At 40.0% G+C, this 13744-nt stretch overlaps 2 protein-coding genes across 3 annotated transcripts; both read right to left on the bottom strand.

Annotated features, from left to right (window-relative positions):
* Positions 1-222: 222 nt before the first annotated feature.
* Positions 223-5263, bottom strand: TOMM22 (translocase of outer mitochondrial membrane 22). Its single transcript, XM_020787638.3, has 4 exons — positions 5068-5263; positions 4626-4744; positions 2108-2225; positions 223-876 (listed from the first exon to the last, which is right to left on the bottom strand). The coding sequence occupies exons 1-4, from the start codon at positions 5170-5172 to the stop codon at positions 802-804; spliced, it is 417 nt and encodes a 138-aa protein (XP_020643297.2). The 5' UTR covers positions 5173-5263; the 3' UTR covers positions 223-801.
* A 1584-nt stretch (positions 5264-6847) lies between these two features.
* CBY1 (chibby 1, beta catenin antagonist) lies at positions 6848-13400 on the bottom strand. 2 transcript variants are annotated; one of them, XM_073000116.2, is made up of 5 exons: positions 13275-13400; positions 12438-12546; positions 10865-10970; positions 10223-10338; positions 6848-9161 (listed from the first exon to the last, which is right to left on the bottom strand). In XM_073000116.2, exons 2-5 carry the CDS (start codon positions 12513-12515, stop codon positions 9081-9083), a joined length of 381 nt encoding a protein of 126 aa, XP_072856217.1. In that variant the 5' UTR covers positions 12516-12546; positions 13275-13400; the 3' UTR covers positions 6848-9080. The 2 variants fall into 2 exon arrangements, with proteins under 2 accessions (XP_072856217.1, XP_072856218.1); XM_073000117.2 differs by having other exon boundaries at positions 13134-13285.
* Positions 13401-13744: the final 344 nt, after the last annotated feature.

Consider the following 13744-nt stretch of genomic DNA (forward strand, 5'->3'; position numbering starts at 1 on the left):
TAATGTAATGATGTATTCAAAGGGAGGAAAATAAATACAGGTTGCTATGAAGTATTCTTAAGAAATCTTCTTGCTCTCTGTAGCTGGGAAAGGGGAGGGAGCTCCTCAGGTATCTTCTAGCCTTCACTACAGAAGACACACATGTAAAGCCAAGATCCATAATTATACTGGTAATCTTAAAGCAAGATGTAAATTAAACCTTAGATAAGAAAACACTTCAGATTTGCACTGAAACTATTTAATTAAAAAGTGCCATAGCTGACTTTTATATTAATAGATTCAGCACAGAAAGTTAGCAAAAATGATTTTTCCTCTCTCTCTTATTTTTGAAACATATTGTAGGTTACAGCTTCAAACAGGAGCTCTCACCACAGAGTTTAGTGTACATTGCACTCTTCTATGTGCTGCTACTCCATTTCTTGCTCTTACTGCTCTAGAATAGATCTTAGATACAGCAGGAGAGGGACACAAGCCTATTTACACTGATAGTTTTACTGAATAAAAGTGACCAGCATCTGACATGTCCTGAGTGGCTTCCTAGAATTAGGGATACCAAAACAGAACCTTTAAGTCTCTGTAGTTGCTTATAACAGTGATTTACTTGATAGATGAAAAAGTAATACCCCCCATCCCCAAGAGAAGAAAGACCATTTCAGGAGATTCAGATTAGGATTCTGCTTCCACTGAGATTAGGTAAATGTCCCATGGTTTAAAGAAAAGCCGAAGCCTAATCCAACAACAGTTCCAATATAAGATTTCAGAACTTCTTCAATAATAATCACTCCAGCAGGGGTAGTTTCATTAAATCTTTCCAGGGAGGGAAGGCAAAGCACCTGGCATTCCTCCAGACAGCCCTGTATTGGGTCCTAATAAAATCTGTAACAAATGAAAAAGTGTCAGAATAGCTAAAAAGCAAAAACAGTGCTCAACTATTTGCAACTTAACAGAGGGATTTCCACCTCAGATTTAATGGCTGAAATCTGATGGTAAGTTACAACTAGAGGAGGGTGGTTGAATCAGTGGGGATTTTAGAAATCACCTCCTTTGTAGGTTCCATTGATTCTATGGGCCACTCTAGCTGTAACTTACTACTGGCTTTCAGCCAATGTTGCAGGTTCTTCTGTTTTCCTTTTGCTCATAAATATAAAACTAGTATGGCTGACATTCCTCAATGTTCTTTGGTATTTTTTATCAGAATAATGAAGTTCTGCATTCAATTAAGCAGACAAGGCTGCTTGGTAACATTAGTAAGGTCAATCTGAAAAAATTCCTGGTGCCTGAAGCAATACAGTATTATTAAATATCTGTTGTATGGTCAAACCTAGCTTATATTTTTGCTGTTTTTCAAAGAGAAATATTAGTCAATGCAGAAATTTAAAGCAGCTTTGCAATAATAGGTTTCAGTGTTTTGACCTCCAGCAGGTGTCTTAAGAAATTTTTCTTTTGACAAGGATGACAGACACATTGTTCTGCAGTTTTAATAAAAAGACAGTGCTTGTCGTCACAAAGAAAGAAGGAAAAAAGCCAGGGTCATACTCAAAACACTCATGTCAATAAGGCACTATGAATAATTCTTGGTAATTCAAGAGGACATGCTGCAGTACATTAATAACTGGCTAGGGAGGCCCAAGCTAAGTATCATCACAGATATCCTTTGCAGCTTATCTGCTTTTGTAGGAATTAAAAATGATACACTATCCAAACAAGTCAGTCTACATAAATATTTTGTACTCTTTCACCTAATTTAAATATTTTGATTAAATAGGTTAGGACAAAGGAAAAAGAGATGCAGACATTTACCCTATCTTGCATCAGCAGTTGAAGTAACTATATAGGAGTGATGTTGGTTATGTTTACAAAAGAGAAAAAAAGCTAGTAAGAGTAATTGCAAGTTGGCACAAATACAAGTAGCAAAGGGATTGCAGATGCATCCACTGAAGGAAGGAATATGGAACTGGTTAACTGGATGCTTTGACAGCTAATTAAAATCACTCTCCAAATATCAAATACACTGGGGGTGAGGAGATCTACAGGTAAAAGAAACTCATTTTGGAAAAACATGAGAACTACGGAATTAAAACACTACAGGAGACCATTTAAATCTCACCTGCCGTTGTTGCATCTGCTGCTGTTGCTCCATCTGCAATTTCTCCGTTTCAAAAACAACAGGAAGAACTAGGATCATGAAGGACGTCGTCCCAATCCACAAAGCTGCCCTGGAGAATCTTTATAGGGGGAGAAAGCCAAAAGCAATTTTGTCCCCATCCTTCTACCCATTACCCTGTTTCCCCAAAAATAAGACCTAACCTGAAAATAAGCCCTAGTATGATTTTTCAGGATGCTTGTCATATAAAGCCCTATCTCAAAAATAAGCCCTAGTTAAGTGAAAGCCTGCCCTCCACCATTGTGCAGCAACCAGAAGATCGCATGACTGTATTTGAATAAATGTAGATTGTTGTACATGAAAAAAAAATAAAACATGCCCTGTAAATAAGCCCTAATGCATTCTTTGGAGCAAAAATTAATATAAGACCTTATCTTATTTCGGGGAAACACAGTATTCTGAATATCTCAACTGTGTTGTGAATACAGTGGGGTCTTGACTTAAGAACGGCTTGAGTTAAGAACATTTTGACTTAAGAACCACTCTCATAGGAAAATATTGACTTGACTTAAGTACTTAGATTTGAGTTAAGAACTGAAAAAAAAAACACGTGGGAGGCAGGGAAAATGCAAAATTTGAACTTTCAGTTAACTGTTGGCCAGTGAAAAGGGTGCCTGTCTGCTTCCTCACTCCTCCCAGCGTTTAGAGAGTGGATTGGGAGTCTTCAGACCGCCTGTTACTGCCTGGACTGTATTTTCCCTGCCTTCCCTGAACCTTTCTTGACCTAAGAAAAAAAGAAACAAAATATCCCCCTCTAGAGGTCGAAGGCGGAATAGCAGCTTCCCATTAGTTTCTATGGACGGAAAAGAGCAGATACGGGTCAAATGGTTTTCAATGCATTCCTATGGGAAATGCAGATTTGACCTGAGAACTTTTTGACTTGAGAACTGCCTTCCAATACGGATTAAGTTCTCAAGTCAAGACCCCACTGTAATGCTACAGTGGACCCTCTACTTACGGAATTAATCCGTATTGGAACGGTGGCTGCAAGTCAAAAAGTCTGTAAGTCGAATCTCCACTGATGTACAATGCATTGAAAACCGATTAATCCCATAACTGGCTGTTTTTGTTCTATTTTTGTTCCATGTTAGTTTTTTTCTGGTCTGTAGGTCAATTCTCCGGCTGCAAGTCGAATCTAAATTTTGCAGCCAGAGAAGTCTGTAACTCGAAAAGTCTGTAAGTCGAGCCGTCTGTAAGTCGAGGGTCCACTGTATTGCATTCCTTCATATGATCAGTCCTGAGACCTGTACAATATACTTCATTATTTTTGCTTGCAACTACAAAAGCTCCAAAACATCTATCCACTGTAATTTGAAATATTTCAAGGTCTTCTAACCAAAATTCCAATTGATCAGACCATAAATGATTTCTAAATCAAGCAATAAGCATTAAAATAGTTATTCTAATATACAAGTTTGTGCTATCATTCGATTTTTGATGTTTCATCAAATTTGAAAGTAATTTCTTCTTGAAGATGTTTATATATTAAATTCGTGACAAATTAGGAATTTAAGCATGATGCATTTTGATAGCTCACACACCAAACCAGTGTTCAAATCTTTCCAAGGGTTATAAATTTCATTACTGAAAAGGCTTGGATTCTAGTTCACATGGGTTTATTTTCTGTAATTGTGGGCAGAGCACCACAACCTAATTTGGATGAAATAAATTGTTTGGTATAATGCAGCCTTCCCCAATGGGGTACTCTCCAGGTGTTTTAAAACACAGGTATCTTAACTGGTAATGATGTCTGATGGTTTACCTCTAGCCTAAAAAACATCTGGTGGATGCAATTTGGAAAGACTGGTATGATGAATCACATGTTTAGCAAATGTATTGACATGACATACTTACATTTCTCACTATTCATTTTGTGTAGCAGTGTATTTTCATTTAAGAAATTAATAAAAAATACATAAAACACGCAATCTTATCTGAGAGCTGAAGCAATTTCATCACAGAATATTTGTCACTTAGAACATAATAAACGAAGTTTTTAGTCTTGGAAGCATACTCAGACGAGTTCTCTAAAATAAAATTTTCTCATAGGCAATGAATAAACAAATACGTATAACAAATCTTTCTTTCCCTTGCAGCCTTAGTTTCTGATCTTTGTCTCATCATCTCCAGCAAACACCACCAAGTATCAGACCTAAGTATGGGTAACTTAGGATCCATGATTCCCTATCACTACTGCCTTCTTATGTACCTGCATATACTGTATAGGCACTGTTGCATTCTCAGACATTTCATTTTATATTCCACTCCAATGGTTTTCTTTCTTACGTGTTCGGTTTAGCACACTGGGTTCTAATTATCCAAATAGTATAAGGTAATTTTTAGTCTCAGAGTAATAACTGTGGTTTGCAAACAGTATGATTCACCTTTCTCCCCAAAATTGCACCACTCACTCACATCTGCACACGTTCCCCGAGTTGCAGGGATCACAAAAGCCTCTTACCTGTACATTTTCTGGGCGACAGAAAGGGAGACGTCAAAAGTAGCTCCAGCGGCAGATCGGATGCTCTCGGGGAACATCTCTGTCAAGCCCCAAAGCCTTTCTGCTAGCGTTTCATCGAGCTGTAAACATGGGGTTGAGAATAAAAACGAGGGTGGGTGGTGGTGGAGAAACGAGGGCACCATAAAATCCTACCCACCGTCGAACCCGGGCAACCGCAACTGAGAATGAAGGTCGCCAACGCTGCCCTCTCTCAAGCCTCTCGCCTCCGCCCCCCCAGCCGCAGGCCTTCTGCCCCCCACGAAGGAAAACCACGCTGACTCTCCCACTGACTCCCTCCAGGCTTCCGCACACGGGCCCAAGGCCAGGCCGTCCCCGCCCACCAGAGGAGTCACCTCGCACATGGGCCGGCCCCGGGGCGCACGCTAAGGGAAGCCCCACTGACCTCGTCGTCGTCCTCCTCGATCTCCTCTTCCAGCTCCTCGGCCTTCCCAGAGCCGCTCTTGGCTAACAGCAGGTCTTCGGGAGACAGAGGCGTCGCGGCAGCCATGACCCTAAGCAGGCGGGCGGGAGGGGGGACGCGGAGAGAGACACGGAACGCCGCGCCTTGAGACCGGGAGCCGGAAGAACGCTACCGGAAGTGGAGGGAAGTGCTGCGAACTGCGCAGCAGCGGGAGGGCTTCGAGGTTGCGCCGCGACACCTAGCGGCGAGGAGGAAGAACTGGAAGGAAAGCGGCTGCCCCTCGTTGGTTTTTTTGTTGGAAGGTTTACCCCCTGCTCAAGAATGGTTTTAGCGGAACTCAGCGGGCAGCGGAGGACAGGACAGTTTGAAGATCGCTCATTCCTAGGATCGCTATAAGTCGGAGGCGACTTGCCGGTACACGATAACAACTAAAATGATTATCTGCAATAAGAATAGAGCAATCACGACAACATCGGACTGGGATGCATTGTATTATTTATTTCCACGTGGGACCTGTAACAAAGTGTTGCAGTTCTGCTTCTGATCAGCATTTCAGGGAGCCGTGTTCTTCTCCAGAATAAAGGGCTCACGAAAGGCAAACTGTTCTTATTTTCCAACTGTCCAAGCTAATTGGCATGCTCAGTTCTTATTGCGCAGGATGTTTATGAAAAACTTTTTTAAAAGGTTTGTTGTGTTATTGTAAACCATGCATTGATATTTTTCGCTTTCTAGTGATCCCTTTGGCACATTTTCTGTTAGTGTTTTTTTACCCCTGTGCCCCCCCGTTTTGTTAGATTAATTTTACATTAATTTTATAACGTTCCAATCTATAAGAAGCGTTTACGCTCGCTAAGGTGCCCTGAGATACATTTTTGCGGAGACAGTGACTGATCCAAAGTGAACTCAATGACTGGCTGAGGAGTTAAACTCTGATACTTTTAATATTCTCATATTCCTAGTGTTAAAACATTTTAACCTCTAAATCTGGTAATGTCTTGGTAAATTTGGAAATCCAGATACTGATAAAGCCATGTCCACAAGGAGAGTCTAATAATACAGGCCTGGTTTATTAACAAATGAGTTTTAGCAGTCTCTCCCCACCAGGAGCAGGTCCTCTGGGTGGATCATTCCAGTGGAAACAAGATTAATACTCCCAATAAAGTTTGTATCATTGCTTGTTGATTATCTGTTGCTAAGTGAAATGCAACGGATACTAAACTCACATCTGTTGACTGGAAAGTATGTCTTTCCAAATCAAGTTATTTATCCCAGCTGAAAAACCATTCATAGGTTTGGCTGATGATACTTTCTTGCTCCTTTGTAAGGGACACTGTGATCCTCACTTGTACTCTGGAACTTCATAGAACATTCCTGATTTGAAACTCCAAATTACAGTCAGCAGGAAGCATTCCTCCACCTCTCCTACTTTGATTTAAACACAAACTCTGGTGCTTCCAACCATACATGACATTAAGCCCTAGAGCAAAGAAAGTACAGCAGATGAGCTGCACCACATTCTGGAAGGCACATTAAGACTTACTATATAAAAAAGCAAATATCGAAGCCCTGTGGCACTAGCCTTTCCTAAGAGTAAAAATCCATAAAATACAAAAGAAAATATCTGTTAGCACTCACTGTCACAATTCCATGTGGCCCCTGATTATTTCACCAACCAAAGAGCTCATGCTACGTGCCCCTCAGCTGCCACCAGTCAATTTCATCAACAATACTTATTATTAATAATTGAGTTCCAGGCCATATGTCATTTTAAAAGAACCAAATAGAAATTGTTTATTGATACAGGTGTTGACAGAACAAGCGATTTTGTTAACTCTTAAACATTCTTCTTTATCCACCCTCAGCCACCACTCTCCTGCCCAAACTCCTTAACTCAACTTTCTAACACTCTAATTCTCCATCTCAAAACCCTATCTACAGTATGTCTATCTAAACTCCTCCTCCTCCTGCTGAGTCTTATACTTCCTGACTCCAGCCCTCCAGCACTCCCTTCGGTCTATGCAAATAGCATATGAATATTCATGACCTGGGCAAACACCACACTCATGTTTAGTTTTTTCTAGGATTAGTTTTTGCCTGTGTTAATCCTATCAAGACTATGATAATTTTTTAAAAATTATCCACTGTAGTGTAAACAGAATGTGTAATAAAACAAATGTACAAACACACATGAAGGCAACAGAAGTGGTACTTGCCAACTTTTATTTTAAAAGTAGAAAAATAGACGTATAGATCAATTTAACCCAACATTCTACTATACAGGAATAAGAACTGAAGGGATGGTTGTGCAAAAATTATATTTACTTGAAAAAAAGAAGAAATTAACTACAAAGAGATGCTAAACCAAAAACTAAAAGTGGAACACACAGACAGAATTAATGAAGCACTCCGATTATAGCAACAGGAGTAAAAATCGAAGAGAATCACCTGCTCAATGTGGGGACTGTCATATCAATGCTGCAATACAGCACTGGACTGGATAGGACAAGAAAGTCAACCAGTATTTCATATTTCTGTCTAATGCATTTCTTCTGTAAGTCCCTCTGCTACAGAATAAATACAGCTATTCTAGATGGCTACAAACTGATGATCATATGTGACTTTAAGAACTGATGCTGAGGTGTTCCAGACTGTTATGGTCACTTCATTCATCAATTGCTTTTTTGACTAGCAAGCACTGCAAATCTTAAGGGAAGGGCCATCTCAGCCCCACTATGTTTTTTATTAGCTCATTGGCACAAACTAAAATCCAGGACTCTATTTTAACAAACATTAAATCCTAGGTTTCAAAGATACATCAGATAGTCCATCAAAAAGTGGATTGGAAAGAGATGTTGAAACAGAAAACCACACAATGGCATGCTCCTGGCATTATGGTACAGTCATCAATCCTAGCTTAATACATACAAGCAGCATACACTTGCCTTGTGCAAGAAAATGGGCCAGGAACATATATTTTTATATCTGATCTGTAAATTATGGCTAACCATTAAATAATATTTTACAGCTGACTTGTGATTGTGGCTTGTTTGGAAGCAATTACACGGCATGCCAATTTGGACCTAATAGCTAAAATTCTATAACATAAAGTTATGCCACATTAAATCTAATTACATCCTCAGCTATGGCTATATTTTTGCTAATAAAGTTTCCTATTAACCCCTACCCCCAGAGGTCCCTTGGGATACCTCCCAGGGAAAGGCTTTGGGAGTCGGGGGGAATCCTAAATGTTTGAAAATTACTTGTGCCATCATGCACACTATGCCCAGTAGCAGCAATTTTCAGACATTTTAGGGAGTCTAGTAACTTTGTGGGAAGAAGGTGAGGAGGGATAAGAAACTTTTTATTAACAAAATACAGCTACAGCTGATGGCACTGTCAGGCTTAAGTTGTGTAGTTTTCCATTACTGGACTTCAGCCAATGAAAGAGTATGTTTGGTGACCTCTCTTGCTTTGCTGTTTGCACACAAGGAAGAGCAAAGTAGATTTCAGAAGGACTGTAAATACACATACACACATGTATATCACTGATTAACCAACCAGAATTCATCATTCAAAAGCTACCAATAACAGCATGGAGATACATACTACAAACTGCTTCCTCCTCCTGTTCTCCATCCTGCTTCAGAATTGTTGCTGCCTTCTTCTTGAGTGAGTGGAAAGAGACACACATTATCTAGAGAGAAAAGTAAATACATGTTGCAGAGATATGTTGACAGCACTTGGATTGATGCTCCACAAGTATGGAAAGAAATAGGATAGCTGCTTCCTGTCGGTACCAGGGGGCTTAGTAATAAATATTTCACACTTGGGATGATGGCTCCATATCCCATTCAGAGGAGAGCTCTGGGAAGATCATAACCAAGATCTTTCAAGGTAGATGCAGCTTCATCAGTTCTGGGTATGATTGCTTTTGACTAGATTCTCTCTTTCTTCTTTTCCTCAAGAGACCTTTCCAAGAGACCCTACGTTCTTATTCATTTCCTTCTTCGGCTATAATTTTTCAGTTCCTCCAGTTCTTTCTCCATGAGGTGAGATTCTGCAGTTGTTTCAGAGAGCTGCAAATGGAAGAAATAAATCACATTGAGTCATTTGCCAATAAATATTGAGCTTCTCAAAGTACAATTCAATGAAGGCCAATCATAATTCTACCTGAAGCTAAGGAACTATGTGTGTATTTGTGGGTGTGCTGAAATACTCTCAAAGTAAAGTTCTAACATTTCCAAGGGCTCAACAAGTAAGACACAAAAAATCAGACAGAGACCTCAGCTTTATTTTTTGTACTACAACTGCTTTTCTGTTTCAAAATGGAATCACTCAAACTGGCTGCCACGATTCCACATGGCCCCTGATTGTTTCACCAACCAAAGAGCTCACGCTAAGTGCCCCTCAGCTGCCACCAGTTGATTTCATCAACAATACCTATTATTAATAATAGATGTCCAGGCCATATGTCATTTTAAAAGAACCCAATAGAAATTGTTTATTGATACAGGTATTGACAGAATAAGCAATGTTGTTAACTCTTAAACAAGCATTCTTCTTTATCTACCCTCAACAACTCCACAACTATCTCAACTAACACTATAATTCTCCATCTCAAAACCCTATCTAAACCTTATCTATGTCTATCTAAACTGCTCCTCCCCCCCACTGAATCTTATACCTCAAAACTCCGGCCCTCCAGCACACAATTTCCTTAGGCTAATGAAAAATTACCCTAAGTACCAGATGCATAAATGGCTGTGACTAAGCAATGAGTCTGACGGGGAAAGAAAATATTAAGACAGATTTGTGACCGTTATATTATAATTTAAATGCTATAGTGGCCTTTGATAAAGTAGTGCTTCTTACAGTAGTGGCTGGTTTACTTACTTAATGTTAATTCAGTGGTAATTAATGAATTAAATCTTCAAAAATTTGTTGTGCCATTGTTTTAAGTTTTTAGACCATGTTTTTGTTATTTATATTTACTTCTGTGCAGTTTGTTTTAACTCTCTGTAAACAGCCCAGAATAGTGCTTCAGCACTAATGGGGCAGTATATAAATCAAAGTAATTACTAAATTAATAAATACATCAGGATTAAAAAGGGAGGTGAGTGAATCACCCGACACTCACCATATCCAACAAAATATCCACTTTCAGACGAAGGAGATTATTTTCTTCTTCCAGCTGTTGGTTTCGTTTGCGAAGGCGCTGGGTCTCCCTGCGGTCCCCAGTGCCGCCTAATGAATCTAGAAAAGAGAAAGAGGCTGCCACTATTATCACTCTGCACCATAGTGAACAAGATGGCTCAGTGGTGCAATGGGCCTGGCTAGAATTAATGCAGCACTGCTAATGTGCAGATATCCTGGTGGACGTTAAGACATGCTATGAAATGCTTTCGGCATTAGTGGTTTGATGGTAAAAGAAGAATTCACTTGGAGTCCCTGAGCCAGCAGCTAGGCTAACTGAACATAAATGCCACAATTGGCAAAAGCAAAGACACTCACCGGCAAGGCTCAAAATGCAACACAAAGGGCAAAAGAGGTCAGAGGAGGGAAGAGCCCATCATTTCCTGGAATGGAAGTCCAGGTCCCAAAGAACACAGCAAACACAGAGCAGACCATTAAAGTGTAAGAAAAGAAAGAAGTACACCTTCCTTCTTCAGGCTAAACCAAGATAGCGTGCAAAAGGAGCTTAGGGCAGCATCCTCAAAGGCACAGAAAAGGATGGGAAAGTTTCTGCACTCTAGCCATCAGCATTAGTCCTTTCGCTCACCTGTTATCCACTGGCCATTTTCAAACCTCAGACTTTGTCCAGTAAGGGTCATAACAGGAGTGCCATATTCTAGGCCTAGCTCAGTCTCACGAGTAGATCTGTCCAGCTGTAGGAAGAAAAGTTCTGAGTATTACCTTTTAATTCCCACCCCCATTTCATTTCCTTAGCATTTAATGCAGGAGTAGATGAACTCGATGGGTGAGTGGGTGAACCATTTTTTAGATTTGCTGACAGTCTGGGGGCTGTATTTCCAAAGGAAAGGGGCTACAGGGGAAAGAAACAAAAGAAACCCCAGCTATTTGCAGCTTTAAATTCAAAACAAATTCTCAATTGCACACTTTAAAGATTAAGAATAGTTTTGATTGTTTTGGATTTTTGAGTCACAAATATTTCCATTATTAGTGCGAAACTTAGGAATTTAAAGCATAATCTCTTTTTTAAAAGGGAATAATATAGGATGAATTATTTGCTTCCCGTTGGCCATAGTGCTCTTCACTTACAAAACTGCCTGTAACCTTTATATTCCAAAGGCAAGGACAGATAATCCACACCATCAAAGGTAAACTCTAGAACCTGTACCTCTGACTTTAGTCTGCTGCCTTCATTTTGAAACTTATTTTAAGCACAGAAACCTGGCCTGCACATCTGGCCACAATTTTCAAAAGTTTCCTTTTTCTTTTGCACCAGCTTTGTGGTGCCCAACCTGATGAAAAAAACAAGCAGGGTCAAAAGCTGGCTAATGCCTTTGCTGTTTTTAAGTGGTCTCATGAAGGTATCATCTACCCTTGCCTTCAGATTGTACACAAGGACTACACTTTTTATATTATTATTATTATTATTATTATTATTATTATTATTATTATTATTATTATTATTATTATTATTATTATTATTATTATTATTATTATTATTATTATTATTATTATTATTATTATTATTATTATTATATTGCAAGTTTACATGTATCTCCCTTGTTGCAGTTTTACGGTTTGGTATCTCATAGGCATCCTTCAGTCGCAAGAGACTATGATAACATGCTCTGTATGGAGGACTTGGAACAGCGTCTAGTGTGTCGACGCTGTACGCGAAGCTGGAGTGTCCTCTCTAGGGCACAACGCCTGGGTAAAACAATATGGAGGAAAAGGTGTTACCCAAGCAGCAAATCCCCCCTCTCCATGTCACTGAAATAGTCCAATGGAGAGGCAATAGCCAATACAACTGATTCCAGCTGATGTCACAGGAGTTGACAAAATGACACAAACTGCCTCCATGACTCCGGCTCCGGATTTTGCCTCGAGGTTGACTCCTGAAGCCTTTTCCATCAGTGGATATAGGTTTGATATAAGAACACAAGATTCAGGTAATGCTGGAATTAAGATACCCAGGACACTCCATTATACGGTACATATAGTTGCTACTGGTTCTGCATTTTTGAGCAGTCATTTTTTGATGGGTCCCTCAAACCATCAGTTTCAGATCTGCACTGGTTAGCGACTTGGGATTTGGTTTTTTTTAAGGGATTATTTCATGAGCCCAAAATATACTCCTCAATTTCTCAGATTTCAAAACTTACTGAATGTAGACTAGAAAGTGAAGCTGATTTTCTGGGTGGGGTTTTCTTTGGACTAAATGTGTTTCCAAACAGTGGCATGGTTTCTCAGTCCACAAACCTGTTAGTCTCACTGCAAAGAAGAAGCAAAACAATATAAAGAAGCAATCAAACAAAGCTTCTGTTTGCATTAATACTGTACCACTTTAAAGATTAACAGATTAATTTGAAATTGAGTTTTCATTGATCAAAATCCACTTCTTCATGCACCTCATTACATCCCACTGATCTTACAATTAGCACAATTATACAAATCGTATGCACAAAACTTAAGTCATTGGATACAAATTGTTTCACTCGAACCTTACAGATACTTCACTTTTATCTTGCGCACAACAGACAAAATTAACAAGTAAATCTCCTCAACATATAGCCAAATCGTGCCTATTTATTTCTGTCTTTCATGCAATAAGATATGAAGAGCAGCTCTAGCTGCAAATTCCACCTCCAAGGGCCCCCACTATCCCCACCAATCGGCTTAGCATAATGCAAAATCCTTCAACGCAAGAACACCCTCATAGCTTCAACCTATCGTTTAAAAGACGTGGGGGAGAAGAAGACCAAGCTAACACCACAGGGCTTCCTTCTCAACATGGAAAGCTCCACATCAGGACTACAACTCCCATCAATTATAACATTATAGGTCTTGTAGTCGAATACATTTCGAAGGGATGAGGTTGGAGGAGGCTAGCAGGGCAGCGTAGAATGAGGAACTGCGAGTGCTGCCTTCCTAAATTCGCCACCCAACTAGTCCTTCAGCATCTCCTACCACAAGTGGAAAACCCATTTCTCACAACGCACCTCCGCACCCCGTTATTGCCGCACCAGTCACTTTGCGCATGCGCACCTCCAGCCGACGACTTGGGATCTGGCGACCGGCGGTAGCTGAGAGACGCACAAGCAAAGGGACAGGGCAGACGATACCATCTGTAAGAGAGGGATACTCAATTCAACCCTACGACAGAGGAGAAAGCATTTGAAACGAAACGAAATAGCCAGACCAAGCACAAAATAAATAAAAGCTCCTTTCCCCCGGGAGAAACCTTACGAGCAATTTAGTGTATGTCATGAGATAGGGGGCCTTAGTCTCTTGAAGTAATGGTATTGCCCACAACGGCCGGGGGGGGGCGGGAGAGGCGGAGCCAAGGAGCTTCCTAAACACGGGACCATACCATTATTATAAAATAGAGAGGGCATGAGAAAAGAATTTAGTACAGTTTATTCTTACGCTAGTAAAATTATTCCACAAAAACTCGCTGACAAAGAAATTG

The sequence above is a fragment of the Pogona vitticeps genome, chromosome 5 (assembly GCF_051106095.1).
Source record: "Pogona vitticeps strain Pit_001003342236 chromosome 5, PviZW2.1, whole genome shotgun sequence".
Taxonomy (NCBI): domain Eukaryota; kingdom Metazoa; phylum Chordata; class Lepidosauria; order Squamata; family Agamidae; genus Pogona; species Pogona vitticeps.

What these genes read in the sequence shown, in the direction of transcription:
- TOMM22 (XM_020787638.3), bottom strand. Translation starts at nt 5,172, where the DNA reads ATGGCTGCCGCGACGCCTCTGTCTCCCGAAGACCTGCTGTTAGCCAAG. An exon ending in TCGAGGAGGACGACGACGAG is followed by an intron (nt 4,745 to 5,067) that starts GTCAGTGGGGCT and finishes CCATGTTTACAG; the next exon opens with CTCGATGAAACGCTAGCAGA. An exon ending in AGCAGATGCAACAACGGCAG is followed by an intron (nt 877 to 2,107) that starts GTGAGATTTAAA and finishes CATTTGTTACAG; the next exon opens with ATTTTATTAGGACCCAATAC.
- CBY1 (XM_073000116.2), bottom strand. Translation starts at nt 12,515, where the DNA reads ATGCCACTGTTTGGAAACACATTTAGTCCAAAGAAAACCCCACCCAGA. An exon ending in CACTTTCTAGTCTACATTCA is followed by an intron (nt 10,971 to 12,437) that starts GTAAGTTTTGAA and finishes TTCTTCCTACAG; the next exon opens with CTGGACAGATCTACTCGTGA. An exon ending in AAATGGCCAGTGGATAACAG is followed by an intron (nt 10,339 to 10,864) that starts GTGAGCGAAAGG and finishes TCTCTTTTCTAG; the next exon opens with ATTCATTAGGCGGCACTGGG.